The 27,193-nt window shown below is 51.1% G+C and overlaps 2 protein-coding genes across 11 annotated transcripts; one reads left to right on the top strand and one right to left on the bottom strand.

Moving 5' to 3' along the window:
* Positions 1–310: 310 nt before the first annotated feature.
* On the bottom strand, positions 311–26,979 carry PREB (prolactin regulatory element binding). 10 transcript variants are annotated; one of them, XM_036090275.2, is made up of 13 exons: positions 26,602–26,979; positions 25,807–25,999; positions 25,395–25,615; positions 25,137–25,217; positions 24,913–25,037; positions 24,537–24,710; positions 24,325–24,397; positions 23,977–24,136; positions 2,692–2,785; positions 1,581–1,646; positions 1,427–1,497; positions 1,165–1,289; positions 311–949 (listed from the first exon to the last, which is right to left on the bottom strand). In XM_036090275.2, the coding sequence occupies exons 1-13, from the start codon at positions 26,734–26,736 to the stop codon at positions 506–508; spliced, it is 1,962 nt and encodes a 653-aa protein (XP_035946168.1). In that variant the 5' UTR covers positions 26,737–26,979; the 3' UTR covers positions 311–505. The 10 variants fall into 10 exon arrangements, with proteins under 10 accessions (XP_035946168.1, XP_077912218.1, XP_077912219.1 ...); XM_078056092.1 differs by lacking the exons at positions 24,913–25,037; positions 25,137–25,217; positions 25,807–25,999; positions 26,602–26,979 and having other exon boundaries at positions 25,395–25,562; XM_078056093.1 differs by lacking the exons at positions 24,913–25,037; positions 25,395–25,615; positions 25,807–25,999; positions 26,602–26,979.
* On the top strand, positions 17,782–23,096 carry ABHD1 (abhydrolase domain containing 1). The gene is made up of 8 exons (XM_078056099.1): positions 17,782–18,002; positions 20,642–20,802; positions 21,354–21,473; positions 21,671–21,716; positions 21,875–21,987; positions 22,115–22,288; positions 22,557–22,759; positions 22,885–23,096. The coding sequence occupies exons 1-8, from the start codon at positions 17,817–17,819 to the stop codon at positions 23,094–23,096; spliced, it is 1,215 nt and encodes a 404-aa protein (XP_077912225.1). The 5' UTR covers positions 17,782–17,816.
* Positions 26,980–27,193: the final 214 nt, after the last annotated feature.

The raw sequence follows: 27,193 nt of genomic DNA on the forward strand, positions 1-27,193 counted from the left end.
ATGGCCGTTCTTGTTAATATTACGGGGAGGGCACCTACAGGGTGGTGGGGAGGACCGGCTCGGAGCTGCAGGAGGGTCCTGGGTGCCTGAACCCCAGGGGAGGGGGAAGAGGGGCATTTGGGCCCCAGCGAGAGGCTGCGCTCTCTTCCCCAGCTTGTCTGCAGCTGGGCCCTGGTGCTGTCCCCTGCTGTCTCAGCACCCTCTGGGAACACGGGGGAAGCCGAAGCCCCTCCCAGAAGCCTGTCCAGTCCCCAACCCCGTGTCCCTGAGGCCAGACCGGCCAAACCAGTAAGTAGATGGCCCAAGCAGATGAGTTCATTCAGTTCTTTATTGGTTATCTGGGCCCTAAAGCTGCCCCCTCAACTTCGGGTCTCCCTGAGCTGCACAGAGACCTGCCCCTCCGGGGGCCAGGAAGCAGACATACACCCAGCATCCACAGCCCACTCTTGGGGGCTTATGTTCTGGTGCTGAGACTTCTCGGGGTGCAAATCTCTAGCCTCAAGGTTCATATCTCATCATTCTCCAGTTGAATAACATGAACTTCAAACTCATTTTGGGTGTCCTTGGACTCCAGTGTTTCCCCTGGATGCTCCTCCGCGTCCTTTCCAGCGTCGCTGGCCTCTTGCTGGCCCGTAGCGTCTGCTCTAGGGCCTCGGGCTTCCCTTTCAGCCTCTGCCTGTCCCCCAGCCTCCTGTACAGGCTCCAAGGACTCCCTTGCGGCCTCTACCTGTGCCCCATCTTCTCTGGGACCCAGGGCTCCCTGCAGCTCTTGTCTGGACGGGCTTTTAGCTAACGGGGACTGCCTCCCAACATCTTGTGGCTCCGGGGGCTCTTTGGGCTCTGTGTGCCTTGGGGCCTCTCCTGGGAAGTTGATGAGCTCTGCAGGGGTCATGAGCCCATCCCCATTCAGGTCCTGGGTCTCGAGCACCTTGTCCACTACCAGGATCACCTGTGGAAGCACACGTTTGCTGGAGAGTCTGCAGCAGACAGAGATGTTCCCAGGAGCCCTGACCCTCCCAACACCTCCCCACGTCCCTGCCAGGCAGGCTCAGAGCACTTCTTTTATCATGGATTCATCAAAAGAGTCATGATGAAAAAGACTAAAGCCCCAAGAAGCTGAGTGTCCTTTGTGGGAGAAGGGGCCCCCCGGCCAGCAGGGCTTACCGGGTTGGCGATAGGAAAATCAGCAGCTCCGGGCGCCAGAGCTGCAGTTAACATGGACAACAGCTCCAGGCCGTCCAGCTGGCCACTCTGGTCATAGTCGTGGAGGGCAAAGAGGTAGAGGAGAACTAAGGAGGAGAAGCCAGATCAGAAGAGGCACCAGGAACAGGTGGAGGAGGCAGGGGACAGCTGACAGCCCGGGGTCAGTCCCGGCTCTGCTGGCCCTGAGCCCCCTGCCCGCAGGCCCCGGTGCCCAGCCCCTCACCCTGCTCCCGGCTCATGTGTTCTGGCTCCTTTTCCATTCTCTCCAGTCCCTGTAGGTAGTTCTGCAGAAGCCTGGCAGAAACGGGGAAAGTAAGCCCGGAGAGGCCAGTGTGCAGACCCAGGCCCACCCCCCAGCCCCCGCCCAGCCCACTCACCGAAGCTGCTCCTGGCCTGGCTGGAAGGGGTTGGACAGGGGCAGCTGCTGCACCTCGGGGTCCAGCCTGGAGGAGGAGGAGAAGGGCCAGGCTTGCCAAGAGCCTCCCTGAGGATCCGGCCTACCAGCCTTCCACCCTCAAGCTCCTAGCAGAGTTCTCTCCCCAGACCCAAGGGCGTTGTTCTCTCAAATTCCCAAACACCTTGTGGGGAGGAGGCCCTTCTGGTCTTAGAAGCAGAACCTGACTCCCTCAGACTGTTTTTACAGATTCCTAACTTAGATGTTAAGGGATAAATAAAGCACCTGGTTGGACAGAGGCCAGATGAGGCCACACCTAGTAGATACAAGTTGGAGACCCAAGAAAACAGTGAGTGGGTGTCCGGACAGCGGGGCTCGCGGTCACCCCTCTGCTCTGGGGCCGGCCCGAGGGCCAGGTCTGTGGCTCAGCCCCGAGGCACTGCCCAGGTTTCCGCAGACTGGATTTGCTCCACGACACAAGCTGAGGGCGTAGATGTTGGTTTTGGAGTTTTGATCTGCTCAGGCTCTCTTTCTCAGTCCTCCAAGCCCAAGATTTGCTCCCAGTTCTGGACGGGGCTGCCTGTTTGCCCAGATCAGTCCAGACCTGTGAGGCCAGATGGCTGACAGGAGCCTCGGCAGCAGCCTTTGTCCCCACGGCCTGCCTTGCTGCTCTCCCTATATCTGTCCCCCCACCCCAGCCCGCGTACCCGCGGTGTGCTCCTCACACCGGAACCCTTGAGACGGCTGGGCACACAACCCCGAATTGGTCTGCTAATGATCTCCAAGGCTCTGGCATTCCCACATAAGGTCTTGAGAAGAGAAGCGCAGCTTCTTCCCCAAGCTTCACACCCCATTGGAACGGAGTCCCCGGATCCCAGATGAGCTGATCCCAGCAAAGGTGCACCGGGTGCCCACTCTGCGGAGGGCGCCCCTACGGGCACAGCGATGGCAGTAACTGGGGGAGGGGGGCGGATACAGAGCTCAGGGAGCATACACCCCAGGCTCCTGCCTCCCAGAGGGGCCCAGCACACCCTCAGATTCTCCAGAGACTCTCCATATCCCAGCCTATGGCCCTGCCCTCTGAGGCCCATTACCTCACGGTTCCATCCTTGGGCGCGGCCTGACTCAGGGGCAGCAGCACTAACATTCTCATTGCCAAAGGTAACAACATCCTTGCTGGAACTGGAACTAGGAACAGAGTCAGGGAGTCAAGGGGAAGGGAGGTCTGCCACAGAGTGGGGGGATGGGAGGCTTAGTCAGGCGCGCCTTCGCTCCCTGCCTCCACCTGCAGCCAGGTGACAGGACTCCTGCTCAGGGAGGAGGCCCGCATAGACATCAGCCATCCCCTGTGGAATTTGTCCAACACAGATCTTACTCCGGACCCAGTGTGTAAAGCACGTAAATCAGACCTGCTGTGGTGGAAGCAGCTCTGCGGGCAGGAGCCCCTCCCCACACCCATCACCCCCAACCCCACTGAAGTGCCCTGCCCATCCCCCAACCACATCCCCGCCCTCCTAGTCCGAGGTGCTCGGAGAAGTGCAGTTCAAGTACATCTACTCCAGTCCAGTCCCTCACTTTGCAGATGGAAATTAGCTTCGAGACGTTAAGAAAAAGGCCAAATCAGAAATGCAGAGGGTCACAAAAAGACCATGACTTACACAGAGGCAGATTATTAGCCTGTATTTATTAAAACTCAGCCAAGAGCAAATCGGTAAAGGCTCAGACTCCTTGAAACAGATCTAAACTCAGGTAAGGATTGAAACAAATGAGTCAAACCAACGGTGGCCCCAGGACCTATTCCTTTCTCTTGGGAAATCCCAATAGAAAAGAAAAAACAAAAGCTTCCCTTTAGACCTACACTGTGCAGGCCCATTGGCAATGCAAGCACTTGGTTATATGAAAACAGAAAGGATAAGTCAGAAGCACAGAGCATGAAGCTTACTTGACTAGTCCCAGGTGGGATGTACGTTATCATAACTAATTCCTAAGGAAGCACACACCCACCACAGTTGAGGCCTGAGACCCCATCCCCATATCTAGGAAGATAAATCATCAGGTGCAGAGGATCAGGAACCTGTCATGGTCTTGGACATTCTGGCTGGCACGGAATTCTCCTGGGGAAATGTCTGTAGCTTTCATCAGATTCTCAAAGAGCTCCATGGCTCTAACAAGGTGCAGAAGCACTGCTAGGCTGGATATCAACTGCTTCAGAGAGGTGGGGTAGGGCAGGGGAGCATCCGGCCCATGGGCAGATGCATGTGGGAGGCCGGTTGTAGCTGTGCAAGCAGACCCGCCTTGAGGAAGAAGCAACAAAACATGGAAGTCTACAAGAAGGTGAAGCTACCGAGAGGCATAGAAACTGTCTTTAGGGCACCTGGGTGGCTCAGTCGGTTGGGTGTCTGCCTTCGGCTCAGGTCGTGATCCCGGGGTCTTGGGATTGAGCCCCATATGGGGCTCTCTGCTCATCGGGGAGTCTGCTTCTCCCTCTCACTCTACCACTCCCCCCTGCTTGTGCTCTCTCTCTCGAATAAATAAAATATTAAAAAAAAAAAGAAACTGTCTTCAGTTTTCTCTGCCTATGTGGCCCCAATAGATATCATTAGTCTACATAGTTGATTGGTGTCCGTAATCTGCAGTGGCCAAATGGGTGTTGAAGCCACTGCTCCCCTAAAGGTGTTCATGAACATTGGCTGCAATACAGATCCTTGAGCTCCGGTTGTTGCACCCAAGAGAGAAAACAAGTCTTGGGCCCATCCGAGGGAGGGAGTTGGAACTGAGATCCCCATATCATCAACTGGGGGCCCTCAGAGGTCCCACTGCCATGGACACATCTCAGTGAAAGGGTCTTCTAGAAAAATATCCAAACCTCCATGTCTGGGCGTATCATAGTAAATGTCCCAATGAAAAGTCATTCCAAAGCTGAATAAAAATAGAACGTATCTTTTCAAATGCACTGAGTTGGCAAGAAAGTAAGAAATTCTGAGTACGAAAGCACAGTGAAAATAGTAATCCTCGGGAGGAAATGAGCTTGAAGTCAGCTTTTGCCTTGTCTGCCAAACCAAACCCGGGTGAGTCTGCAGTATCAGTCTGAGCGCTTGGTGCAACAAAGGAGCCCAGAGATAAGGCCTGGACCCACCCAGTGTGAGGAGACTAGTAGGAGATTCCCTACCTAAAGCTGGGATTCAAACAGCCCGACCCAATCATAAGGGTGAACAAAAAGTAAATGTGCCACAAAGAAGGGCAGCACAAATCTCGCCTGTCTTGACCTTGGTGCTGGGTGGAAGGGATAAAGTCTTCCCTGAGAATTTGTAAGAAGCTTGCTCTACTGTGGGTGCAAGACCTGAACTAAGCTACCTCTGTGGTTCAAAAACCTAAAGCAGATCATTTATATATTAAGTGGTACCTGGTTGAGAGTACCTCCAGTCAACTAGTAGAGGAAAATATACATCTTGTCTGAGAAACACAACTCCAATCCAGGCCTCAAAGAAATTCCATTGGTAAAGTGTCACGGAGCATGACCTCACAGCCAGAAAGTCATAAACATGCAAGGAAATAAGACACTGTGAGTGAGAGCCAGCTAACCAATAGCGGGTAAAACCAGACTTGCAAATTAAAGACATGGGAATTATCATACAGAGAACATAAAGTATATTTAATATGTTTCAAGACATTAAAGAGAAGCTTGAAACTATGGGAAAGGAATATAAGCATAAAAATGACCAAGAAGATTTGAAGAAGAACCAAATATAACTTACACAAACATAATGAAAAGATTGATTTTAAAATGCAAACAGTAAGCGTTAGACTCAGACGATGTGAGAATTAATGAACAAATTATCCAGAAGATAGTTCGTTGACAGAACTGTCAAAGACAGAAAATATAAAACACAGGTTAAGCAGCATGGAAGATGGAGGAGATACCAGAGAAAACTGGATCGAAGCAGTGTTCTAAGATATAACAGTTGAGATTTTTCCAATCTATTACAAAACACTAATACTCTAACCCAGGAAGCCCAACAATTCAAGGAAAATTAAATAAACAGGATACACACCCAGAGCTGTTCTGAAACTATAGAATACCAAGAAAAAGAGAAGATCTTAAAAGCTGTCAGAAAGAAAAGACAACCCCCCCAAAAGGACAATTAGACTGACAGCTGATTTCTCAACAGCAACAGTGATTCCAGATTACAGTACTACTATAGTATTTTAACACATTGAGAAGGGGGAGTGGTGGGGAGGGAGAACTGCCATTCTAGAATTCTAGTCTCAGCAAAATTATCTTCCAAGAATGAGGTGAAACAAAAAGTTTTAATAAACAACAAATTAGAGAATTTGCCACCAACATTCCTCCATTAAAGGAAATTCTAAGGGATCTATTGCAGGAAAAAGGAAAATGATCCCAGAAGGGTGTGAAATGCAAGGAAATATGGTGAGCAGAAAAAAAATCAGAAAGTATTTGGGAAAATAGAAACAAACATAGACTGATAATTATGTTAATATAGGAAGCAAAAAAAGGTGGACTGAGCTACAATATTGGACAACATTAAGATGTAAGGTGAGGATGGTTGTTTGGGAAGAGAGTAGACATACTGAGCAACTTTGTTAAATATGCATGTAAAGGTCTTAAGGATAACCACTAAAAAAAACAGAAATGGAATGTATGACCTCAAACCAGCAGAGAAAAAAATGAGTGGAATATTTTTTTAATGTAGATTTATTTATTTATTTATTTTTTAAAGATTTTATTTATTTTTTTGACAGAGAGAGACACAGCGAGAGAGGGAACACAAGCAGGGGGAGTGGGAGAGGGAGAGAGAGAAGCAGGCTTCCCGCTGAGCAGGGAGCCCGATGCGATGCAGGGCTGGATCCCAGGACACTGGGATCATGACCTGAGCCGAAGGCAGACACTTAACGACTGAGCCACCCAGGCACCCCGAATGGAATTTTTTTTAAATGACTTCAAAGGAAGGCAGAAAAGAGAATAGAGAAACTTAAAAAATTAAAAAGGAAGGCAAACAGAAAGCATAAAATAAGATGGTAAAAATATATCTAAGTTTATCAGTGGTCATAACTATAAATTCTTTAAATTGATCTGTTAAGAAATAGAAATTGCCAAAATGTATACAAAACAAAATACAGTTATATGTAATTTTCAGGAGATGAACCTAAAAAGTATAGACACACGTTGAAAGCAAAAGGATGGAAGAAGGATATATAAAGCAATTTTAAAAAGGCAATAATAGACAAAAGAAAGCTAGTATAGCTTTATTGGCATTAGACTAGACGTGAAGATGAAAGGCATTATCATAGATAAAAGAATGTCATTACTCGGGCGCCTGGGTGGCTCAGTCGGTTAAGCGACTGCCTTCGGCTCAGGTCATGATCCCAGGGTCCTGGGATCAAGTCCCACATCAGGCTCCCTGCTCAGCGGGGAGCCTGCTTCTCCCTCTCCCACTCCGCCTGCTTGGGTTCCCTCTCTCGCTGTGTCTCTCTCTGTCAAATAAATAAATAAAATCTTTAAAAAAAAAAAAAAAAGAGAATGTCATTACAAAATTCATAAAAATTTAATCCCCTGGGAAGATATCATAGTTCTGAACTTGTATATGTCTAATAACATAGCCCAAAACATCTAAAATAAAAACTGGCATAACACAACACACCTATTAGAATGGCCAAAATCCAGGACACTCACCACACTAAACACTGGCAAGGAGGTGAAGCAGCAGGAACTCTCATTCATTGCTGGTGGGAATGCAAAATGGCGTAGCCACTTCGGAAGACACTTAGGCAAGTTTCGTATGAAGCTAACCGTATTCTTACCATACAATCCAGCAAATCCAGCAATTGCACTCCTTCATATTTACTGAGAGGAGCTGAAAAATCATGTCCACAGAAAAACCTGCACATAGGTGTTTATAGCAGCTTTATTCATAATTGCAAAAACTCGAAAGCAACCAAGATGTCCTTCAATAGTGGAAGGGGAAATAAACTGTGGTATATTCAGACAATGGAATATTAGTGATAAAAAGAAATGAGCTATCAAGCCATGAAAAGACCTAGAGGAATTTAAATGGATATCACTAAGTGAAAGAAGCCAATCTGAAAAGGCTATGCACTGCATGATTCCGACGATATGACATTCTGGAAAAGGCAAAACTGTGGAGACAGTCAAAAAATCAGTGGTCGCTAGGGGTTGGGGTGGAAGGGATGAAGAGGTGGAGCACAGAAGATTTTAGGGCAGTGAAACTACTCTCTATGATACTATAATGATGGAGACATGTCATTATACATTTGTCCAAACCCACAGAATGTACAAGAATGAACCCTACTGTAAACTATGGACTTTGAGTGATGATGTGTCAGTGTAGGTTCATCCAGTTGTCACGAATGTACACTCTGGTCTGGGATGTTGATAATGGGGAAGCAGTGCATGTGCGGGGGGGCACAGAGGTATATAGGAAATCTCTGTACCTCCCTCTCAATTTTGCTGTGAACCTAAAACTGCTCTAAAAAAATAAAATCTTAAAAAAAAAACTAGCAGAACTACAAGGAGAAAAGTCTAATCTGCCATCATGGTGGGAGAATTTAACATACCTCATTCAGTATTTGAAAGATTAAGCAGACTAAAAATGAGTAAGAATGTAGTACGTTGAATAAAGCACTTAATACGCCTGAGCTAACGAACAAATGAGAGACCCCCCCCCAACTTCAGTCCCTTAGCAAATACATATTCTTCTCAATGCATGTGGAATATTTATAAAAACTGACAAGTAATGGGCCAGAGCACATGGCTCAGTGAATATCAAAGAATCTGTCTCACACTATATTATATGACTGACATGTAATTACATAGAAACTAATAACAAAAATGATGCAAAAAACTCACATATATGGAAATTAAAGGGTATACTTGCATGTGGATCAGAGAAGAATATCATAATGGAAACTGTTAAATACTTAGAATCGGATGATACTGGGAAAATATGCATGAAAACAAGATAGGTAGCCAGAGGGAACGTGGACTGACTTAAAAGCATATATTAGAAGAAAGGGCCAAAAGTTCATGAGTTAAGTTTCCAACTCAATAAGGCAGTAAAATAGAAGAAACTTATAGAAATAAAAAATAAAAAATGGCAGAGATTAGGAATACGATAGAGAAGAGCAACAAAGCCAGATACTGGTGTTTCTTTAAAAGGACTAATAGACAAACCTCTGACAACTCACATTAAGAACGAGAAAAGGCACAAATAAAGAACATTAGCAATGAACATGGGGACATAACTACAGAAATCGCAGAAATTTGAAAACTCAGAGGTCAGAGTTAATTTCCTAGAAAAACTTAATAGCAAAACTGATGGAGGAAGAAAGAGCAAATCTTAATAGTCCTATAACCATTAAAGAAATTGAATCAGTGAGGATTAACCTCTATTGTTTGAGGGACTACAAACCTGAAACGTTTCTAGAGAGCAACCTGCAAAGGTGCAGTAATTGCCATGAAACTCTGACCCAATGATACCATCCTGAGGATTACATAGGGAGGAACTCATATGGAAAAGAAATTATAAAGATATTTATAACGGTGCTATCCATATTAGTGAAAGAAACATAATCAACCTGAATGGCTAACACTGAGGCAGGGGCTAAGCAAATCACATTACATGACGGAGCAATTAGAAAGGTTATAAATACGGCAGAGCGCCGGGGTGGCTCAGTCGGTTGTGTGCCTGACTCTTGGTTTCAGCTCAGGTCATGGTCTCAGGGTCTGGGATTGGCGGGGGGGCACCCCACCCCCCTGCATCGGGCTCTGAGCTTGGTGGGGAGTCTGCTTCTCTCCCTCTCTCTCTCCCTGTGCCCAACCCCCTGCTCTCTCGCTCTCAAATAAATTTTTTTTTAATGATAAATATTGCAAACTCTTAAGTTTTAAAGGAAAAAATAGATGTGAATATATCAAAGGTTTAAACTTCTGCATCACGAGAGACACCGTAAGTCAAGTACAACAGGACAAGTGAGAGAGGACTAGGGGAGTGCAAGTAGGGTTCAAAACTACCTGGGTTCTTGGGAGGGGGGAGCTCACCGAAGCCTGCCTCAACAGGGGGCGAAAGACAGAAATCTCCAGAGAGAGCCCATGGGGATTGAGGAGAGATGCAAGACTGCACACGTCTGTGCCTGAACCAGGAGGATCAGGGAGAAGGTCCTGCACACAGGGTGCCTGAGCGTTCTGGAAGTAATGGCTGAAGGAGGGTACAGGTCAATGGGGCAGAGGGCCCTGGTTCTTTTTTTTTTTTTTTTAAAGATTTTATTTATTTATTTATTTGAGAGAGAGAGAGAGAGAGAAACAGCATGAGAGGGGAGAGGGTCAGAGGGAGAAGCAGGCTCCCCGCTGAGCCGGGAGCCCGATGTGGGACTCGATCCCAGGACTCCGGGACCATGACCTGAGCCGAAGGCAGTCGCTTAACCAACTGAGCCACCCAGGCACCCGAGGGCCCTGGTTCTTTATGTCCAGAGTGCTGCTGGGTTTCTTGGGGGGTGGGGTGGTGGTGGTGGCTGGATTCAGCTGAGGGTTCCAGTCTCTAAGGCGGAAGAAGAGGCACGTAATGGCTGAGAAGGCCAGCTGGCCAGAAGAAGCCAGAAGGAGAGTGCTGGAAAGTAGAGACCCGGGGACCAGATACCATAGAGGATAGCTTGGGTTGCGCCAGATGTCAAAGACCTTTGTTGACAAAGACCAAGAGGTTGAGCAGCCGCAGGGAAGGCAAATAGAAATATAAGTTTGTAGAATGAAGATAAAGTTGATTTACTTCTTTAATATGTATTAAGCACCTACTGTGTGTGAGGCACTATCTTAGAAGTGAGATGATAATATAAAGTAGTATTTGTCCTTTTTGTTCTTAAAGCTTGCAAATATGTAAGTAAGAAAAGACACAAATGTTAGACAATGATTGAGGGAGGGACAGAGAAACACAGAATTACTAAAGAAGAGGGGGCACAGCCTACAGGGGAAGGGTATGGGCCCTCACCTCAGGCTGCCTGAATCCAAGTCCTGGCTCTGGAACTGTGGGACTTCGGTGTTTTAGGTCCTCCATCTACAGTGTGCGGCCGGCGAGAGCACCTCTCGGGGGTGTGGTAAGGTGCCACGACCCTCCACATTTTGCACAGTGCCTGGCTGTACAATAACGCCCGTTTCCCTCCAGGAGTCTTCCTGGACTGCTCTGCAGCGGCTTCACACATACCCACCGTCCTGGGCTCCCCACCTGGACACCCTCAGATTGTTTCCTGCACCCCCACCCCATCTGTTTACTGCCAGGACCGGGGCCTACAGGAGGAGCTAGAGTAATTTAAATCCCTCAGAGCTGTCAAAACCTATTATCCGGGCTTCTCATGCACTAGCAGTTGCCTTTTAAAAGAGGACTCTCTGGTGGTAGCGATTCAGGCATAAAGGGGAAGCACCCCTCAGATCCCACTAATCTACTCACTCGTTAGGCCAGATGCGCCGGTTTGCAAAACAGGTCTACAAATTCCTTGACACTTCTTCCCACAAAGGACCAAGTCTAATTTGCCTTTCCTTGTATACGATCTGGACTTAGCCACTCACTTCTAAACAACAGCTGAAATAAAGGTGTGGGTCAGAAAAGGTGCCATAGCTTGTACCTGGTTCTGCTTCTCTCTCGCTCTGTCTCCCCACGCGCAGATATGCACCTCTGGGAGCCCTGAGCCGCCACGGAAGAAGTCTGGCGTCCCCGAAGCTGCCACGCTGAAAAGACTGTGACCTTGGGTAAGTTAATTATCCTCACTGGACTTCAGTTACCTTATCTGCACAATGAGATAATAGTGAGTGCATAATGAATTACTTCTTGCACAAATTAATGTAGTAGCCTCTCTCTTGCCCTTGCCTCTGGTATCTTCTCCACTTAAGGAACCCTGCAGGGGCACCTGGGTAGCTCACTCAGTTAAGCATCTTGACTCTCAGTTTTGGCTCAGGTCATGATCTCGGGGTGGTGAGATCGAGCCCCATGTCCTGAGCATGGAGCCTGCTTGAGATTCTCTCCTTCCCTCTTCCTCTGATCTTCCCCCTGTGTGCTCTCTCTCTGTCTCTCAAATAAAGAAATAAATCTTAAAAAAAAAAAAAAGAACCCTCCATACCCACATCACATGAATCTTCCTTAGCTAGAACACCACTGCCCCAAAATCTTCAGTGGCTCCCTATTTCTATTATAGTCCACGGTCCTCACCTTGGCATTCAAGGCCTTCTACAATCAGCTATCAGGTTACCATTTTATATTCGTCTTCCAGTGCTCCATTACACTAACACTCAGCTTCAGACAGAAGGGTGACTGGAGTCCCCCCGAAGTGCTTCTCACTTTCACTTTTCAGTGCTTTTGCCCAAGCTGTTCTACCCTCTACCTGGAATACCCTGGGCTCTCCTGACAACCTGAGCATTCTGGTTATAGTTCATGTCACAAACTTAAATAACTGTATGGTTCACCTCTATTGTTTAAAGGTAGTCAAGCTAAGGCACCTCAAGTAACGTGTAATGACGTTGGTGTGATGTGATTTGTTCACGCTTAAGACATTTCTCAGCACTTAACAAAAGCTTTTGTAAGCAACAGAAATAAAGCCGTTATTGAACCACTGCCTGTCAAATAAATGTGTTCCTAATCATTTCCTACAACCATAAAGCGAACAAATGTAATTTACCCTCATGACCACCTGAAAGCCACCACAACTCTTAGTTAACAGTTGTGATGTAACTCAGTAGTTATTCACATCCTTCACACACACTCACATTCATACACTCACATTCACAATGACTCTCAGGCCTCAAATTTCTTCGAGCCTTGACACCAGCTCAGTGAGGAGAGCCCAGCCTTGGGGTCAGACCTCTGATCAGATCCTGCCTCTCGGTTCTGACAGTGTGATCCAGGCGGGTGTCTTAACCTCTCTGAGCCTGGGATAACAGTATCTGTCTTGTAAGGGCCTGGGGAAGATGCAATGGGATAATGCAGGTTAAATGACTGGCATCTGAGGATTTCCAGAGAATCTAGGATGTGGCAGGGGCCTTTGATCTTGGGTAGCCTCCCATCCAGTGCAAAACTTTTCCCACAGCATCCCTGTCAATGGCCATTCAGCCCTTGCTTGACTTTCCAGGTCAAGAGTCTAGCACCTCATAGGGCATCCATTCTGTTTCTGGCTGAGTCTCATTGTCCAAAAGTTAGTTTGAACCGAATCCTAACCCTTAACTTATCCCTCTGGTGCGCCTGTGCCTCCCAGGACACGACCCCGCCCCCTAAAAAAAGAAGATAGAGTGGTTCTACAGCCAAAAAGTTCCCACACCTGAGAGCCGGTCTCCACCCTGCCACTTCCAGCTGGGTGATAACCTGGGGCCCCTCCCCAGCCCCCCTTTTCTTCATCTGTCAAATGAGGATCAAACTCCCGCCAGCCCCCAAGCCCCCTCCCGGGATGTCAGAGCGACAAAGGGTCGGGAATTGTGGAACCCCATCATCACACCTAGGAAGCTCAGGATTCGCTTTCCAGCCCCTTCCTCTATCCACTCACCCGGGGGTTGGGCCGGGGGAACCTCCTCCCGGGAGATGCCCCGAGGCGGGAGCCGCCGCTCCAGCCCCGTCCGCGCCTCAGGGGGACGCAGAGGGACTGCGCCTGCAGCCTGGGGACCCAGACGCCGGGAGGGCGCCCCGGCCCCGCGGTCCCGCCCCGCGGCGACCCGTGCGTCCCCGCCGGCTTTGGTGGCGCCGGCGGCCCCCAGCCCGCCCAGCCCGGTGCCTGGCCGCCCCGGGGCGGAGCGCGGACCCACCTGCGGCGGCGCGATGAGGGCTGGGGTCCGGCCTCGCGGCGGCTCGACGCTGTGCGCCCGCCGCGCCTCGGCTCGCCGCCGCCGCCGGGCCCTCCCCCCGGGCCGCTCCACGTGGCCGCTCCACGTCGCCCTCCCGCCGGCCGCCGCCCTGGCCCGGGCAGAGTCCGCAGCGGCCGCGGCCGCCACCCTCCGCAGCCCCCGCACCCCCGCCGGGCTTCCTCCCCGCGGTGCCCGCGCGTGTGTGCGCGTGCGTGTGTGTCTGTGCGTGTGTGCATGAGCGCGTGTGTGCGCGTGCGTGTGTGCGTGTATGAGCGCGCGTGTGCGCGTGTGTGTATGAGCGTGTGTGGCTGTGCGTGTGTGTGCGTGTCTGTGCGCGCGTGTGTGCGCGCGTGTGTGCGTGCGTGTGTCTGCGTGTGTGAGTGCGTGTGTGTATGAGCGCGTGTGTGCGCGTGTGTGCACGCGCGCCTCCATGAGAGAGACAGAGACGGACATCTAGAGACACAGAGACAAAGAGCAGATGGCGACGCTGGTGTTTAGGAGAAGCAGGTCTAACGGTGCCACAGCCTGCCGGCCCCCAGATGTGCAGGACAAGCCTGCAGCTGTTAGTGTGACCGTGACTGCTGGCTGTGTGTGAGGCGCCCGCGACGGTAGGGGTATGGACGCTGTATCCAGACTGATAAGACGGCCCTGAGAGGGTATGGCCGGTGTGTGAATGACTGGGTGTGTGACAGGAGAGGACATTCGTGGCACACCTGTCAGGGTATCTGGTGGAACTCTTCCTGAGTTGTCTGTGATGCTCAAGGGACAGCCGTGACTGCCGGTTTCCAGGGAAGGTGTCATTGTGTGGCTGTGACCGTGTGCATCACTGAGAAGTGGCTCCATACGAGACACAGTTGGGGAGGGCCTGGGAAAGGATCATCTTAAGGGCGATGGTGGCAGTCGTTTGCCAGCACAGAGTGTAGCTTTGCGGTCAAAATGGTGTGTCACCTACTTTCGTCACAGTGATCGGTTCCACCTACGCTTCAGACTACATCCTCACCCACTGGCCCAAGGTCTTAGTTCTTTAAAGGAATAACTTCAACTCTTCCAGAATCTTCAGAATCTTCAACTTCTCCCTCTCCATCAGCTCCTTCCCATCAGCATCTATCACGACAAACAGACTCATCAAGGTCACCCTGTCCTCTTTCCTATGGTGGACATTGCTGGATACTACCTGCTGGAATCATGGTATCCACTGGCTGCAGCAACACCACTCTTTCTCTTGGCATTTCTTCTTCGTTTTCTTTGTGTCCGAGTCCTCTGGGCTGTCTCCTCACTCCCCATCTGCTCATGTGTTCATCTGTTCATGTAGTTTCCATCACTATCTGTTATGGGTGGAACTGAGTCCCTCAAAAAGTCATATGTTGTCATCCTAACCCCCAATACCTCAGAATGTGACCTTATGGGGAAATAGGGTCATTGCAGGTATAATTAGTGAAAATGAGGTCATGTTGGCCCATGCTACTCCAATATGACTGGTGTCCACACACACACACAGGGAGAACAGCATGTGAAGACGCAGGCAGAGATTGCAATGAAGCTTCTACATGCCAAGGAATGCCAAAGATTGCCAGCAAACCCCCGGAAGCTAGAGAAGAGGTGTGGAACAGATGCTTCCTCACAACTCTCAGAAGGAGCCAATCTTTCTGAACCTTGGACTTCTAGTCTCCAGAACTGTCAGACAATAAACGTCTGTTGTTTAAGAGAGCCAGCATGTAGTACTTTGTTATGGCAACCCTGCAAACTAATACATCATTTATTTTTTTATTTTTTTTTAAAAAATTTTATTTATTTATCTGACAGAGACACAGTGAGACAGGGAACACAAGCAGGGGGAGTAGGAGAGGGAGAAGCAGGCTTCCCGAGGAGCAGGGAGCCTGATGCGGGGCTCGATCCCAGGACCCTGGGATCATGACCTGAGCCGAAGGCAGACGCTTAACGACTGAGCCACCCAGGCGCCCCCTAATATATCATTTAAATGCTGATGACTACCGAATCTCAAATTCAATCTCCAAGCCCCAGACCACTTCAGGAATTGAACATCCTCTAATTTGTGCCTAGATTTTAATTTATAAAGGTGACTGAGTGACAACATGGAGAGGTCAATGCCACTGAAAGAAACATTTAATGTTACAGTTCCCGAGAAACGAGAGGCACAGCTCACCACACAGGACGGCAGGGGGAGGCACCAGTGTAGAGGGCAGAAAGGAGCCGGGGGGAGGCACAGGCCACAGCCTCTGCTAAATGGGCAAGGCAAGGCAAGGTAGACAGTTTAGGATTGGCTAGTTGGAGTCATTCAGGCAGGTTTTGGGACATGGGAACTGTCCCTAGTTATCTGACACCTGACCCTGGGTTGATTTTAGGAGAGGGGAAATATTGGTTTGTTGAGTGAGAATTAGATTAAAGAAGTAGCTCAGAGTATGGGCTCTGGATTGCAGGTGAGATGTCAACTTTGGCTGTTAGTTTGGCCCTGTGATTCATGGATGCCAAGTAGACAAATACAGAATCTAAGGAAACATAATTAGCAGCGAGCACGCTAACCTCTATGTGTCTAAGAATGAATCTTCCTCCTCCTCAAACCTTCCTCTTCCGCAGCTCCCCTATCTCAGGGACTGGCAGCGCCATGCATGCCTGAGTCATACAGTCAGAGACTTGGGAGTCCTTCATGATTTCTCCTTCTCTCCCAACCTCCAACCTACCACCAGGTCCTATCAATTCTGCCTCCTATCTTAAAGATCTTCACTCCTCTTTGGAGCTTCCTCCGGGCCAGGCTGCCATCTGCCATTCCAAAATTCTCTTAACAGCCTAACTGGCCTGCTTCCTTTCTCAGCCTCCTCCAATCCATTCTCCAAGTTGCCTGAATGATTCTTCTAAAACACAATTCCGGTCATGTCACCCACCCCTTCGTAAAACTCTTTGATGGCTTTCCTCCACCCTTTGTTTAAACTCTAACACCCCTTTTTTTTTTTTTTTAGATTTTATTTATTTATTTATTTGACAGAGAGAGAGAGAGAGAGACGGCGAGAGAGGGAACACAAGCAGGGGGAGTGGTAGAGGGAGAAGCAGGCTTCCCACAGAGCAGGGAGCCCGACGCGGGGCTCGATCCCAGGATCCTGGGATCATGACCTGAGCCTAAGGCGCCCCAAACTCTAACATCCTTTGTGTAGCTGCTCACAGCTTGATTCTTGACCATCTCGTATGCCCCAGACACACCAGATTTCTTTTGGTTCCTTTAAGAAGTCTCTCACATCCAGGCTTTTGCTTATGCTGTTTCCGCTCCTGAAACTGTTCTCTCCCCACCTCTCCTTTGCCTGGGAAACTCCTACTTGTTTTTTGGTTTCACCTTAAGTGTATCGTCATTTAACATCTGGGTACACTTTCTCTGACCCATGGAGCTTGGGCACCCTCCTCAGTGCTCCCACTGCAGCCGTTCTTCCCTTACCTAGCCCCGTGCCCTATGGCAGGGGTTCAACCCCGACTACGCATTTGAATCTTCCAGAGAACGTCTAGGTTATATTGACACCCAGGCTCCTCTCCAGACCAACTACAGCAGGGGGTGAGGCCTGGGCACTGGTAGTTTTTTAAAACTCCCAGATGAGTCTAATCTTCAGTCAAGTTTGCAAACCACTGCTCTGTTAAATTATATATTTATTTCCACATTCCAGGAATGTGATGACAGGGAACACCATCCCCGGGGCACCCCTAGTGCCCGGTACAAAGTGGGTGATGAGTACATATCCGTCCTGCTTACTTGACAGGGATTAGATGAGACAGTGCAGAGTGACACTGTGTGAGTGACTGTAACTTGTGTGTGTGTGTGTGACTCTATGTGGAATGCCATGCACTCAATAGCTGAAACCTGTGTGACAGTGTGGGGTGTCACGGTGTGAATGACTGCGTCCAGTATGGGAAGACCACTGTGAATGGCTGAACACGGGACTGCAGAGCGTTTTCACAAGGTGAGTGGCCGTGTCCTGAGTGGGGAGGTCACAGGATGCCACCACAGGAGTGGCTGTGTCCTGTGTGCCAGTGACTGGGGACCGTGCCCAGGCTGCCCAACTCGCGCGGCCGGGGCAGGGTTTGAAGAAGGCGCTGGAGGCACCTCTCACCAAGATGGCGGCGGTGGGGGAGGCCACTAGTCCTCGCCAGGGGCGGCACCGCCGGTGACCGCGAGGCGGAAGCAGGAGGCGCCCGGGCGCGCGACCCGGGCGATGGGGCGGGGAGGCCATTAGCAGGTGACTCGGCTCCGCTCGGCGGCCCGCGAGGTCCCGGCACCGCCCCTCACCACGCCCGCCGCGGGGCCCAGTGGAGGTGGGCGGGGCCCGGACCCCCTCACCGCCCGGCCGCGGCCGCGGTCCCTGCACAGGCCGGCCGATGGCCTGTAACGGGCGGGGCCGGGCGCTGGAGCCAGTCAAGAACTTGGGGGTCGGAACCCAACCACCCAAGATGCCGAGCTCCTCCCAGAGCCCTCAGAATGGCACCTGGACAGAGCCTTTCTCCCTGCTTTTAGGTCTTGGCGCCACCCTCTACTTGGGCTACTACTGGAGATACGTGCCCCAGGTGGGTGCGGGTCCAGAGCTCTGGCCGGCGGGTTTAGGATCCTCGGGCCTAAGGAGCAGCTTCCAGCCAGGGGCTCGAGCCCTTTGTGGGAGGTGGCACGATTGGGCCTCCTGCAACAGGTGAAATTTGATGCTCCCACCCCACCACCAGCCCTGCCGCGTGCCGCAGCAGGGTTCTGCTTTGCTCTCATCACCTAACGGAGAGTCGGTTCTTTGCCTGCCTAGATTCTCTGCATCCGGTAGGCTCCCCGTACCAGTTAGGCCCTTCAGGCACCGGGGGGGTGCTGCTCCCTAGGATGTGGGCAGACATCTGGGGAAGGGGGGGGGTGGAAGGCATCCCGAGGTGTCAGGGAGATGCTTTCCTCTTCTAAAAAGGCAGTCTAGCTGAGTTTCTCACTAGCTTCACCGAATAAAGGAACTGGAGGCCTGTGTGGCCCTGGCTAACTCCCACCACCCCATCAGCTTAGTAGGGCCTTGCTTCTCTCACAGGCTGGGGGAGGTTCCCTGCCTAGCTCAGGACTAATGGATAACCCTGTCGTTCATTCTGCCCTGTTTTAACTTCTAGGCTCTCCATGTATATATGGTGCAGTGGGCAAGTCTGAAGAGATTTTTCACTGAAATTCAGATAAAATACATTAATTTACATATCCAGAAAAATCTAAATCTTTTTAATCTTCATTAAACTGTTCTAGGTAACTGAGTCTAATATAAAACTAATTGATTCAAGCCCTTAAAAAAGATCTATAGGGAATTTAAATGTTGCCTAGACTTCTACTTTCAGAGCTTTTTACATTCGCATGTACTGTCTGCCTTAATAAAAGATCCAAACCTCACAGTACCCTATAAATCTTACCTTCCATGCCTAATTTCAAAAGTCAGTCATTTCAAACCAGAGCTCACCTTAACTAACCATTTTCCTTTGCGTGCAACCAGCCACAAAGAAGTCAGAGACCTCTGCCTCTTTATATTACAAACCCTTCCTTGACTTCCAAATACTGGTTAAAATGCAGGAAGTGCATTCTGGAAGTCCTGAGGAGTTTGGATTGTCCAGCATGGTAATGGACTAGTATTGATTCATCCACAGAGACCAATGGCATATTACTAATTAATTCTCAAGAAATGAGTCAAGAAACTCTTCACTAGAGCTAAAATGAAATTAACCTGTGACCTAATCTGTTCTACACTGCTGAGCTGTTTGATCAAGGATTCCATAAATTGATAACTCAAAATCCTGGCAATGAGGAGGTAATAGAGTACAGTGACTAAGAGCATGAGCTCTAGAGTCAGACCTGGGTTTGAATCCCAGCTCCACCTCTAGCTGTCTTTGGCAAGATAATTTATTCAACATTCAAACCTGTTCCCATGGGGGAATCACAGGATCTATGCCAAAGAACTGTTGTGAAAATCACAGGATATAATCATGTAAAGTGCTTAGCACAACGCTTGAAACCTGCGCACTCAACAAATTTTACCTACTAGGATTGGTAGTAACACCATTAATTGCAAATTCCACTTTGCCTCTTGCTTGCTGTGTGACTTTGGGCAAACAACTTCATCTGAGCCATAGTTTCTTCACTTACAAATATCCTAGCCCCTAAGGTTGGGCTTAGCCTAGTACCTGCGCATAGCACACAATGAATCACAAGCATCATTATTCCAGGGCTTAAGGAGCAGGGTACAAGTCACATCTCGAGACAGTGGCATGAACAACTCGGCCTCTCTAGTTCATAATTTACCCAGCCTTTTGTGAGTACTGAGCCTGCAGAAGACCTAGAAATCTGATCATCAGGTTCCTTAGGGCTCGCAACAGAAATGCAATTTCAATTTCTTGAGCCTGAGGCCTTTTGGCTTTCTACAGCACACCCCTCTTTCGTAAGCCATGTGGCTAGGCCCTCTCTCACTTGATGTGCATCCAGAAGAACCAGCAGAGGCGTTTAAAGTCAGGGCCAACTCCCCCACTGACCTGTCTGTCCCTGCCATTCTGTTACCTTCCCTCTGGCTGGCATAAAAGAAGAGAAAAATCTGTTCCCATCTGGACTATTTCTCCTTTGGAGTATGCTCTAACAGCAAGCCCCATGACTAAGAAAATGAGGTGCTGTGGTCGAAGCCCTTCAGCTGTGAGCACACGCTGTAGGGAACGCAAGTATGTGGCAAGGGGGTGCTAAAGGCAGGAGCCAGCATGGCCAGAGCTAGTCTTAGGAAGATGCCAGTGTGGATAATTCAACTGCAGAGCAAAAGCCACAGACTGAATGGTGCTGTACTTCTTCAGCCTCTGATGGGGATGCCAACCCTTTCCACAAGGAGTCAGCTGGGCAATGTATATTACCTGCTCTCTCCAAACTGGGGCTGGGGCACGGATATGCGGAGCGGGAGAGTCAGCACTTGGTCAGCTGCAGCAGCTCCCAGCCCTGGCACTGAGTCAGTTCAGAGTCAGGCCGGGGAGGTGGCACTCCAGGACTGGAGTTCTTGAGGGCTCTGGCTGGACTATGTTCATAGAAGTGACTTGGCCGTTCCGGGCCGAAGTGTGCTAGACTTCTCACCGCCGGAGGCTGGCCTCTGGAGAGGGGTCACGCTGGTGTCGGGCGTCTCACTGGCCTTGGAGACACCAGGGGAGTGAGGCAGACTATGTTGTGGTTGCAGAGGCCTCAACTGGTGACTGGGTCCTGGTTTCTGGCCTTCCTGGAGCAACACTGTCCAGTCACTCTGGAGATTTTCTACCCTACGCTATGGTGTTTTGAGGGGCGGCTCCAAACCATCTTCCAAGTCTTACTGCAGTCTCAGCCTCCAGTCCCTTACTGGAGGTAAGAAGGGACAGGAGGGGTAAACATGAGGCTGCAACTACAAGGGAATCCTGTCTTCCTTCTTTAAACTGAAGGTAATCTTTGCCCCATCTACCCCGGTGTGTTGGGGGTAACAATGAGAGTGGCTATATGGAAGGGCTATTTAATTGCTCGACCATGAGGTAGTATTTAATCATTTATGTCCCATTACACCTTGTTATGGTCTTTTTTTTTTTTTTTTAAAGATTTTGAGAGAGAGAGCATATGAGAGAGAGAGAGCACGAGCAGGGCCGGGGGCAGAGGGAGAAGCAGACTCCCCGCTGAGCAGGGAGCCTGACGCAGGGCTGGATCCCAGGACCCCGGGATCATGACCTGAGCCGAAGGCAGACGCTTAACTGACTGAGCCACCCAGGCGCCCCATACCTTGTTAGGATCTTAATGTCTTGCATAACGTATGCCCTCAAATGATGCCAATGGGAAGGTTTGGGAGTTGTTGGGGAAGAGAGGTAAACCTTTCAAAGTACATGGAATTCCTAATAGTATCTTTGTGTGCCCTTTTCTCCCAACCACAGTGATGTCCTCCACACCCCAGATGGAGGCCAGTTCCTGCTAGACTGGGCTGGCCAGTGTGGCAGCAGTCAGGACTCCTGTATCTTCCAACTGGCCCACCAAGCTCTGAGGGACGGTTATAGGTAAGGATGGGCCAAGTCCAGAGGAAGTGGGTCGTGTCTGAGAACTTATAACAGGGAGGTCAATGAAGACCCTGAGACCTCTGGGGAGAAGGCACTATATGAAGGGCACCTTCTGCCTGGGGTCTTTCTGAAGGCTACCAGAAGGGGAGTGGGGCTTCTAGGAGGGTCTGGCTGAGATGTACCTGTGTGTGCCACAGAGCTGTTGTATTTAATAACCAGGGCTGCCGTGGGGAAGATATGCTGGTGAGTACCCTCCTTCCTCATCGTAGCCCTTCCCCCGACTCCCTTAAGAGATCCCTGACCCTGGGGTTCTACCTACCTGTCCTCCTTCCATGCTCCTTCCATCTTTCTGCCTTCAGGCCATGGTCTCCCTCCCTACCCAATGATCTGGTTTGCCTCAGACCCACAGGGCCTTTTCTGCCAACAATACTGAGGATCTGGAGATAGTCGTGAACCACATAAAGCAACGCTACTCCCGAGCTCCACTGCTGGCCGTGGGCATCTCTCTTGGAGGGTAAAGGTTGCCTGGGCTTGACCCAAAGGCCCAGTCTTCCTTTGTTTCCTCCTCCATGTCCTCTTCCCCTCTCCTCTGTCCCCGCTCACTAATGCAGACCCTTCTTTCGTGGCCCCTGGTCCGTCAGGATATTAGTGCTGAACCACCTAGCACGAACAGGGCAGGCTTCGGGGCTGGTGGCGGCACTGACTCTATCTGCGTGCTGGGATTCCTCTGAGACCACCCGCTCCCTGGAGACCCCACTCAACTCGCTGCTCTTCAATCAGCGCCTCACTGCTGAGCTCTGCCACATTGTGAACCGGTAGGGTCTTGGCAAGTGGGAGGAGGCAGCAGACAGGGAGGGATGGCGGACATACCAGGTTCTCCCAGTGCTCAGGTCAGTTCTTTACCTGGGTTTGCTCACTCATGAGACAGACAGGGTCAGGTCCAGGCGAGGCAAACCTCTATGAACCCTTTTGCAGAAATAGAGAAGTAATGGAAAAGGTGGTGAATGTAGACTTCGTGCTACAGGTCTAGTCTTTCAACCACCACCCCCTGCCCAAAGTTGTTTAATATCTTCTTCTCCCTAGCCTCATCTTAGCCTACCCCACCCTCTGCCCGGGGCAGGCCTGCACCATCCGCCAGTTTGATGAGCGCTACACAACTGTGGCCTTCGGATATCAAGACTGTGTTACCTACTACCAAACAGCAAGCCCAAGAACCAAGGTAGATGCCATCCAGACCCCTGTGCTCTGCCTCAATGCAGCTGACGACCCCTTTTCCCCAATCCATGGTGAGCAGCCTGAATCTGGATGCTTTAGAGGCCCCAGGGAAAATGGGCCATGAGGTGCAAGTGGAGCGCGCCTGGGCTCTCAGGAAAGGCCCGGGTTCCTGACCTCCTCTCCAACCCTCCCCAAGCCCTTCCCCTACAGGCTGCCCAAGGCTTTGCCCACGTGGCACTGCTCATCACAGCCCGGGGTGGCCACACTGGCTTCCTGGAAGGGCTGTTCCCCTGGCAGCACTGCTACATGACCCGCCTCCTGCATCAGTACGCCAAAGCCGTCTTCCAGCACTCGGCGGAGCTGCTCAACCTCAGCGCTCTCTCTCCTTCCAAGAGAGGCAAGAGCTGACAGGAGTACCACCGGGGTCTTAATTCAGTCTTCGCTTATTTATTAAATATCAACTTTTCCCGAAGAACAGTCTGAGGTTCATTTTCCCTTTCCTCAAGGTTAGAGTAGACCATCCAGGAACTTACTGTGTCTGTAGCCGAGCTGGCTTGGAGCTACCAGCTGGACCCAGACACGACAGCTTGGGTCGTCCTTTTGCCCCTTCCTTCCCTAACTGCAAGTCCCAGGCCAGGGCCTGCCCCAGCAAACACGAGGGGCTCATGTGAAGAGCAACTGATGGACAGCAGTACCTCCGGGTTCTTGGGCATCCTCACATATTTCTGGAGAGAGGACAAGCTCAACTCTGGAGCCTCTGTTAGGCAGAGGGAAAGATGCAGGTGGCATGGCCTGGGCTGCAGGTACCACTGTCCTGGGTGGCTCCATGAAGAATGAAGGGTTCCCAGGACTCAGAGTCACACAGGGCCATAGCCAAGCTTTCACTGGGCGGGGCAGGCAGTGCCCATCAGTCTCATCAGAAGCAACCCCAACTGTGGACCCAGGTGGGGTGAGCAACAGGGTCCAGGCCTCCACTCTGGTATAGAAGATGGCGGTGTCCACACCCCTGATTCCCCAGGAGCATGAAGGCTAAAGAAAACCTGGGAAGACACCCTGGAGCAGCACGATGGTCATAAAAATAAGCCCGACACAGAACAGGAGCAACAACCAGACAGGAACACTCCCTGCACGAGGGTAAGGAAAGAAGTCAGCAAGCAAAGGGATTCACAGCCCTAAGAACAGAACCGTTTAAGAAGGGGGCAGATGGCTACAGACAAGCAGCCCATTCTCCAGAGGGGCAAGTTTCTGCTATAGCTAGAGGTAGGTACCCCCCACCCCAATGACTCACTCCGCAAGGGCAGCAGGTGCAGTTGGCAACGACTATCCACAGCCACAGAGAACAGGGCAGTTTCATGGAACCCAAGGAGCTCTGGACCACGACCCTTCTCAGGTAGAAAGGCCACATCCGTCACAACAATGCCATGAGCCTCCTTCACATAGTAGAGGCGCTGGAAACAGAAGAACTAGTGAGGGAAGGCCTAGTTGGAAACATTCCTTCTGGAAAACATGCTCCCTGTTCCCAGACGGCCTTCCCTCTATGGGCTGGGCCAGACTCCTTCCTGCGCACTTAGATTGAAGCAGGTCTAGATTCTCCCCCTCGAGAGCCCTCAGGGCTGCGCCCACCTCTACGCCTTACCTGGAGAGAGAAAGCTATGTAGATGGCCACAGAGCCGGTGACCGTGCCCAGGCCTAGGAAGGTACCCGATTCACTGCAACAAACAAGAAGTGTTCACTGTTCTGGAGGCCTGTGCAGCAAAATTCGCTAACAGTGGTCTCCAGAGCGTCAGACCGGACACCTTCCCGAGCTCCCCCAGGCCCCCTGCGAGCAGTCAAGCCACCGTCTCACACCTGACACTAAGGCAGGAGATGACTTCATGGCCACAGGACCTGGTCCGAAGGGGCAGGAAGGTGGAGCCATCCCAGGCTGTGAGGTAGCAGGGTGGGGGCTGACGCAGACGCTTGTGGGGAATCTGCACTGTGAAGAGTCGCAGCCTGGTAGGTTGGTCTGGAACCTGCCCAAACCTGGGGGGGCCAGGCGGAGAGGCTGTTCAGCTCCTGGGGCCTGCCTAGCCCTTCTCAGAGGTCTGTGCCCTCCTGTACCCTGGTCAGGCCTGGGGTAATACCCACCAAGGTTGCAATCCTCCCCAGCTTCCCCCCAGTGTTTTCCCACTCCCCCACCACATCTAGGCTGTGCCTCTTTTAGCTACCCTCTGGGGTCTCACACCTGCAGGCCTGGTAGCGGTAAGGCGTGTTAGAAAAGGTGGGTCCGTTCTCTTGCCAGTGCAGCTGTGTCACCAGCTGATCCTTCTGCCACACGGAGGCCTTAAGGTCCCAGCCCACAGTTACCAACTAGTCAGGAATCAAGATTCCAAGGATGGACAGTTAGGGGATCCACCTACTGGACAAGCAGCATCATCACCTACTTTCTCCACCCTCTCACTTCCTCACCTTGCCATCAGGCCCCAAAGCCAGGTCCTCAATCTCTCCTTCGTGGGCTCTGAACTCCAGAACTTTCTCTAGGCTCGGTACCTGCAGCCAAACCACCAGCATGGTTACCCCAGGTACCTGGCAAGGCGCCATGATCCCCACCCGTCTCTGCCACTCAGTGCAGGCTTCACTCACAAGTCTCCGAGAACCCATGTTCGGTTTCTCACAATTCTGGCCTTGTTGCTATCGACACTGATCCCCTAATCCCCCAAATCATACCTTCCAGATACGAACGTAGCCATCCGTCCCTCCAGTGGCAAGCAGGGTGTTATCGTGGTTGAAGCATACAACTTTCTGAAACGGATCAGGGCTGAAGTCTGTCTGCACCGCTTGCAAATTCTCTACACTGAGTTCTATGTTCTCCTGGTGGGTTTCAGCTCCAGACTTCTTCTCCACTGGGGCTGCCCCCTTCCTCTGTCGAGGCCCCTGCTCCTTGCAACCTGCAATACAAAGAGCCTGCCAGGTTCCAGGCTTCTATAGTAAGTAGTATTGGTCTCCTCCCTCGTAGTGAACATCCGGCTTCTTCCCTGCTACCACAACCCACACCTCCAGCCCCATTTCTTTAAGAAACCAAAATAAGTGATCTTACTCATTTAACCCTTTCCCCAAAGCGAAAGAGGGAGCTTCTCACCTGCCTTCTCTGCCTTGGTTTTGCCCTTCTGCTGATGGGTCTGGAAGCGCAGGAGCTGACAGTGGGCATCCTGCCCTGCGGCAAGGATGTTACCAGCCAGCGCCAAGTTCATGGTAGCCCGTGTCTCTGTGTCATGGGAGTGTAGCAAAGAGGCACTCAGGCGCCCATTAATCTGCTCTAGCTGTAGAAAGTGCTGTGGAAGAGAGAACCAGGATGAGCAAGGTTCAGGGGTGCCCAGAGAGCACCTCAAGGGCAAACTTACATCTTACAGTCTAAAGCCCTACCCCTTTGATTACTGCACTTTCTACTTTAAAAGGCTTTTTCCAGCCTGCTTGGTTCTTTCCCTCTCTTGGTTTCTTTCTTTCAAACCGCACAAATCTGTACAGCAAGGAGGGTTGGGATTAATACCTCCAGTTTACAAAATAATAGGGTGACCCTCAGAGGAGTGAAGAAACCCAGCCTAAAGGCCAAATGCAGCACTCCTGCCACTGCTCTCCAGCAGTGGGACAAGTCTTCGCGGCCTCCCCAGAAAAGTCCAGGATAAGACCCCTGGGGCTGCTCTTGAGCTCGAGTTGAAGCCTAAGTTCCTGCCTAAGCGGCGCTGTGTATTTTTACTCTACCTTAGGAGTTCCTGGTGAGTAAGTTCTTAGCTGAAATTCGCGCCGGGGCGCCCGAAAAGCCTAGACTTCCCACCGGGGAGAGGTAAGGTCTGAAGCTTGAGGTGCGGCCATTCCCAAGATCCCCTACCACCATCACCCCTGGCGTGACCCGGCCCCAGTGGCCCTGAGCTCTCACCACGCCATTCTTTATGCCCGTCTTGGCAGCACCTCCTCCGCCTGCAGCGATGAGCAGCCCCGTACTGGGGTCGACCTGAAGCGCATACAACGGGAACGGGGCCCGGTACAGCTCTGGCGCCCGTCGCCGGCCCATCCTGCTCGCGGCGCGCTTCACTGTTCCTACCGCGGCACCTGGGACATGCCCGTCCCGGCCGCTATTTAACTTGGTCCCGTGGCCGCCAGGAGGATTCCCGACTCCTCTGTCACACCCTCCGAGTTGCCAAAACTCTAACCCAGAGATGTGCCAAAACGACACTCAGGGATCCGGACGTCCGCTGCCGGTCTTAACTGGGTCTGGCTGTCGCGCAGTGCGCACGCGCACCTAGCCCGCTGCTCTCCTTGCGCAGGCGCAGGACCGCCAATACGCGTCAGCACTAGCGGGCCGGTGAGCCAACACCCCCCTCAGGATTCCGTCCCCCTTGTGACGTCAGCCTCCACCATGTTTGTGCGGGGTCGGGAGGCTTGCTCTTCTTCCCGGGGCTGGGCTTGGTGATTCCGGAGGAGGAGGGGAGCTAATAAAAGTTAAGGGATGCTAGCAAACCTTTAATAAA

This window comes from Halichoerus grypus, chromosome 10 (assembly GCF_964656455.1).
Source record: "Halichoerus grypus chromosome 10, mHalGry1.hap1.1, whole genome shotgun sequence".
NCBI lineage: Eukaryota > Metazoa > Chordata > Mammalia > Carnivora > Phocidae > Halichoerus > Halichoerus grypus.